Source organism: Paroedura picta, chromosome 3 (genome assembly GCF_049243985.1).
Source record: "Paroedura picta isolate Pp20150507F chromosome 3, Ppicta_v3.0, whole genome shotgun sequence".
Classification (NCBI taxonomy): Eukaryota; Metazoa; Chordata; class Lepidosauria; order Squamata; family Gekkonidae; genus Paroedura; species Paroedura picta.
In genome coordinates, this window is record NC_135371.1 from 12,196,355 (window position 1) to 12,202,354 (window position 6,000).

The 6,000-nt window shown below is 46.1% G+C and overlaps 1 protein-coding gene across 6 annotated transcripts in view; it reads left to right on the plus strand.

Annotated features, from left to right (window-relative positions):
* LOC143831532 (killer cell lectin-like receptor subfamily F member 1) overlaps positions 1–5,484 on the plus strand; it is a 30,576-nt gene extending 25,092 nt beyond the window's left edge. For all 6 annotated transcript variants that reach the window (XM_077324583.1, XM_077324584.1, XM_077324585.1 and 3 more), the window contains 2 exons: positions 1,903–2,015; positions 4,608–5,484. In XM_077324583.1, coding sequence (XP_077180698.1) covers positions 1,903–2,015; positions 4,608–4,761 — 267 coding nt within the window. In that variant the 3' untranslated portion in view covers positions 4,762–5,484. The remainder of the gene's footprint in view (positions 1–1,902; positions 2,016–4,607) is intronic.
* The last annotated feature ends 516 nt before the right edge of the window (positions 5,485–6,000 follow it).

Below are 6,000 nucleotides of genomic sequence, written 5' to 3' on the forward strand. Positions count from 1 at the left end.
AACAGCCAATCAGTCTCCTGGAATTCAGTTGTACTTCACAAAAACATAGGAGAAATAAAACTGTCAGTGATCAAAAACTCTCACCCCATCATTTAGGGGCTTTTTGCACGCCTTCAAAATAGCACAATGGTTGCCAATTGAAAACGCTACTGAAAATCGGGCCCGTGAGAGGGGGGGGGATTTTTTTTTTTCACTCGGAGGGAGCGTGGCAACGATTAAACGACAGTTCAAACACACCAGGCAGCTGGATGGGTCTCTCCGTTGCAACGAATCAACACAGATTCGTTGCAACGGGTGTGTTTTTTTTTTAAAACTTTCTTAAAGGGAAAGGGGCTGTTTAGGAGCATGCTAACGGCTGCCCATTGGCTGCTTGACGGCCAGGGGCGGGATGAGCTTGGCAATAGCGCTTCCTTTCTAGCGATTTTGGCCGAAACCGGAAGCCTGTGGGAAACGCTACAAAACGCAACTGGATTCCACTACAAAGGCAGGTATGCATAACGACGAATTCCACTATTTTAAATGGTGATTTTTCATTCAGCAACCAATTTGCTACAAAGATCCCGGTGCGGAAAGCCCCTTACTGTTTGCCCCATCTGTTACTATACAAGTAAGAGGCCTAGTAAGACTTGAAAATCAACCATCCCTGAGTGATAGTGGTGGTTTCCAAAGCTTGTTGAGGGGTAGACACTGTGTGTGACATGAGTAAGGCCTAGAGTCCCCCAATCTGACATGTCACATGTATTGGCTAATTTATTCTAACCCAGACTTTTAAAAAAGATTCTCTAGGTTAAGAGTAGAATTACGTATCACCTACTACAAGTTTGCATACATGCTGGGTAATAGTGAGAGGCAGTGTGGTATACTGGTGTAGTTGAGGCTTTCTCAGCTGTGGTTTCACAAAACCTTGGGGTTTCTTCATGTCCCTGGAGGGTTTCCGGAATGGGTGGAAGTCAATTAATTTTTGATATTTTTAATTTTTAAAGCATCTATTGGGTGGTATGACGTTATATGGTTATGTTGACCCACCCACCCCAAAATAGCCAATGATGGGTCTGGAAGGAGTGGGAAAGAGAAGTGTCCTGGGTGGGTGTGTACACAACACTTCCCAACCATATTCTCCATGATCATGCAACTTCTAGGGTTTCTCAAAGCCTGAAGAATTTCCCAGGGTTTTCTCAGTGGTAAAAAAAGTCGAGAAAGGCTGGGTTACAGTGTTGATTTAGGATGGGGGAGACCCAGCTTCACTCTGCCGTGAAAATTTGCCGGGTGACCTTGGGTCAGTCACAAACTCTTAGCCTCACCAACTTCACAGCGTTGTTGTGAGCACAAAATGGAGGGGAGGAGAATGAAGAAAGCCGGTTTGGGTCCACATTGGGGAAAAGGGCAGAGTATACATGAAAAATAAATAGTAATATTATGGTACATTTGCAAGGGTCTTGGACAGGGGTAGTCAAACTGCGGTCCTCCAGATGTCCATGGACTACAATTCCCAGGAGCCCCTGCCAGCGAATGCTGGCAGGGGCTTCTGGGAATTGTAGTCCATGGGCATCTGGAGGGCCGCAGATCTGCTCAGAGGACAGACAGATTTTTTTCAATGGGTCTGAATTCCAGGAAAATGTACTGAAGCTTCCAGGCTTTGTTCTTCCTCCTTCTCCACCTTATAAACACCAGTTGGTCGTACATTGCAAAGCAGCCATTTGCCCCAGCAAACCTCCATGCCCATTTTAATTAACACACAGGATTAACACACAGTTCCTACCTGGATTTGGGTGACACATTTGTCACTAATTTATTGTTAATTGCTCCTTTATTCTGAGCTCAGATGTGGCTGGTTTCAGGGATGGAAGGTTCTCTGGATTATGGTCTGTAATTTGTTTTTAACATGGCGACTTCTTCTGGTAGAACTTCATCCGGAACATCAGCCAAGGCCACTATCGTATTTGGATTGGACTTAAATTTACACCTGAGTGGAAGAACTGGACCTGGATAGATGGCTCACCATTAAATCAAACCTTGTAAGTCCCTCCATGTTCACTATAAATGCTTTAGCTATTGTTAATAATTTGAGTAATTGTCATAGTAAAACAACATGATTGATTGCTAGAATATTTTATTTCGTAACATTGTCCTATTAAGACAATGTGATCTATAATTAGAATATTTTGATTTTCTCTTGGCTCAAGGTAGCTTAGTTGTTGGAACTCCAAATGCCCTAGCTCTCCCAGGTTTCAGGCACTGTATAGGAACTGATTCCTACATGCATCAAGATTTTATGATATTCTCATGGCAAGTAGGCCTTCGTTTTAAAAACAGTTCCAAAAGCCGCTGCCATCTGGACTGATTCTGCACTTTGTTTTTTCCATTGTGGATCCTGCTGAGTTCAGATCAATTTGAACTCGGGTCTTCCATTGCCCCCCCCCCCGCAATTGAAACAGAATGTGTTCTGCACTTGATCGGGGAAGCTCAGAACGGGGAGGGGAGCCAAATGTAGCAAGAGTCTCTTTGCTTGAACATGGGGAGGGGAGAGGATTGGAGACAGCAGAGGAGGAAGAAATAAATCCAAGAGGCCAATCTCTGCTGAGAGAAGTTAGGGCTTCTGGAGCGCAGTCACTTTAAGACAGGGAGGGAAGCCTTGCAACCAGGAACCAGGAAGTCTTTGAACTGGCGCCCTGGCCAATCAGAGAAGACTGCTTTGCTACAAGGCACAGAGCAGGATGTTAATTCGCAAAAAGGAGAAACCTACACACTTACTGATGGCGATTTTTTCAAATATTGAAGCTTATGTCCACTTCCATTCCCCCCTCTCCTTTTTCTCACCTCTAAGCAACCCATTTGCTCTGTTTCTTTTCCCTTCTCCCTTGAAGCCGGATTCCCATCTATATGTTAAAACTGTTTGATGTTGCCCTGTTCTCACTGGATTCCCACGGGAGGGGGAACAGGGTCCAGGATATATGCTAAGACCTTTGTCCCCAGCCCCCTTTCCACAATGCCTTGATAAGAGTACAATAAGTACTCGAGTAGAAGCTGAGCTTTTCAGCACATTTTTTCACACTGAAAAGCCCCCCTCAGCTAATACATGGGTATATACGGTAATTGAATTCTTTTAAACAGCCTGCTTATTGGCTGTGGAATGCCAGCCAATCGTTGCAATGCATTTTGCAAATGTATTGCAAACTGAGCTTGCTCTGGCTGCTTGTAGGCCATCAAAGGTTTAACTGAGAGACTCTGATCTTATTTTTCCTCTCGCCTTCACCTTTCTTCTTCCTCTTCCTAATCACTTCTTCCAATCTATTCTTTTGGTTTCTGTGGGTGGGGTGGGGCAGTTTTGGGGGGTGACTTGGGATTTACTGAGGGACATTGCTTGGCTTTACTTCTTGGGGTTGTGTTACTTTTAAAAGTTGATTTTTACAGTGTTCAGTTTTATAGTCCTTTATTTCAGTGTTTTGTTCTGGGAGGGGCACTGTAGTTGTAGTTAGTTGTCCATTCTCCCAGTTTGGTAGCTGTTATACCTGTTGTAGTGGGTTGCCAACTTTGGATACTGTTGTTCTGCTCCGGTTTTCTGGACAGAGTTTGCTTTTCTGAGTAGCCAAAGATTCTTCACAGTTACGTGATCAGGGCTGGGGTATGTTCTCAATCACAGATGCTTCTGTAGGTTGGTTCTGCATCCCTCTGTGGCAATGTGGATTCAAATTAGGGGAAAGGAGGTTCCACTTAACCATTTCTCATTTTCTCACTGTGAGGGATATTCCTGGATGGAATATGCTGCCCTGGAGGGTGGCAGTCTCTCCTTTGTTTGAAGTTTTTAGGAGATTGGATGAGCGCCAGTCAGAAGTGTGTGATTTTTAAGTCCAGGGAGGAGGGGGACAGATGGCCCTTTACAGCAGTGGTCCCCAACCTTTCTGAGGCTGGGGACCAGCAGGGCAACGGCCCCGCCCGTGCATCACGCATGCGCGACCGGGCCACGCATCGCGCATGCGCCATGTGCGGCCAAAATCGTGAAAGTGCCGCGCATGTGCAATTTCGGCCGGGCAGGGGCAGTGCGCGGCGCGGCCCTGATTCCCTCTCCCCGCCCTCCCGCAGTCAGAAGATTCCCGGGCCGCAAGCTTGTGGCCTGGGAAGTTTTTTACTGCGGGGGGGGCAGGGAGAGGGAGCCGCGGCCCGGCACCATGGCCTTTGCGGCTCAGCACCGGGCCGCAGGCCGCAGGTTGGGGACCACTGCTTTACAGTCTCTTCTAGCTCTGTCAATCTGATTCTGTGTTTGCCCAGGTTCTCATATGAATCTTCGGAAACACAAGAAACCCTAGTATTTATATAACTTTACTTGTTCAATACTCCTTTCGGATAAAAATAAGAATTTATCCCACATTACAAATATGCAAGACTAGCAATTAAATGTAGGAGTACCTGGCTAAATATGTATAAGGGTTAGGATGGATTTATTGAATACATGAAGTTTTTGGGAACTTTTAATCAATTTTACACAGTGTTTTACTGCTTTGTATTTTGTGCTGCTTGTTGACCGAAATAAATGTATCTATATCACAGGAAGCCCTGATGCGAGGGCCACAGAGGCTGCTACATCGATGGTTTCTCATTTCATTCCACAGGTTTCAAGAATCGCCCCCAAAGGACAGACACGGATGCGGGGTTCTTAAAGACAAACAAGTTCTTTCAGAAATGTGCACTGACCAGTTTAAATGGATTTGTGAGAAGGACGCTGTTCTGATTGAACGTACAGCATTGAGAAGAGGCTTGCTTTAATGCACTGAGACAGCTTTCCTTGGCCTGGGAGACGCAGTTGTTAAGGGGAGGTTCAAGAGAATTTCTTTCAGGCTGCACCTGTGTTCCTAAATGTTCTCTCTTCACCCTCCTCTCAATGGTCATCCCCAGCCCCAGGGAAGCAAGCCCGGCTTCAACTAAGGCCAGGACCTTTTGGGGCCTGGCCCCTACCTGGTGGAATGAGCTCTCGGAGGAGCTGTAGGCCCTGCGGGAGCTTTTGGCGCCCTGCAGGGCCTGCAAAACAGAGCTCTTCCACCAGGTCTCTGGTTGAGGCAGGCACGACGAGAAAGATCTGTTGCCCAAGATAATGTGTGTAGCGCAGCTTGGGTTTCCCTGCCCCCTCTTCCCACCTCCCCTTTGAGTTACTGGGAGAAGGGATGGTTTGGGTTTTTTTACATTTTTTTCTGTTTACGTGTCCATTTGGATGGTGATGTTTTTATGTCTTAATGGGGTTTTATTCAGACTAATGTAACCCGCCATGAGCCACTGGGAAAGGTGGGCAATAAATCTAAGTATAATAATGATGTTGATGATGATGGACCTTCCCAAAAAAACATATTTGAATACAGACGTGTCTACCCAGCTTTTCCTTCTTGGCCAACAAGAGGGCTGCTTTTACAGTTGGTATGAAGACTGTCCTTACCTGGCGCAGCAATTAAATTTGAATGTACATTTGTAAACATTGTAGTTTGTCCTCTAATGACTCCTGGTTCCTTATTCTTGGGAGCACAACCCAGTCCGAGCAAGACACTACTGGCTAGTCCTTGGACGGGAGACCACCAAGGAAGTCCAGAGACTGCTATGCAGAGACAGGAAATGGCAAACCAAGTCTTGTCTTGAAAAGTCCCATGAGGGGTTGCTGGTAAGTTCAACTTGCCAACACTCTTCATCTTCAGCCTCCTCCCTTGGTGCCATTTCCTGTTTGGAGTGCTGCTGGAAGGCCAGCCCACCCACTCCACATTTTAGTGTGTCATTAGAAAGATCCTGCAGTAGCGAAGACCACTCTTCCCCATACGAGAGTTACCTTCATTTAATGAACCTCGGAATATGCTGATGGGTTCTAGATATGAATGCGGTTTACTGTGGTTCCAAGAGACAGATGCTTTGAGAACCGCGAACTGAAGAGTTAGTTTTTATATGCCACTTTTCTCTACCTGAAGGAGTCTCAAAGTGGCTTACGGTCACCTTCCATAGGGGAGAACTTCAGCCTCTAGTACAAAC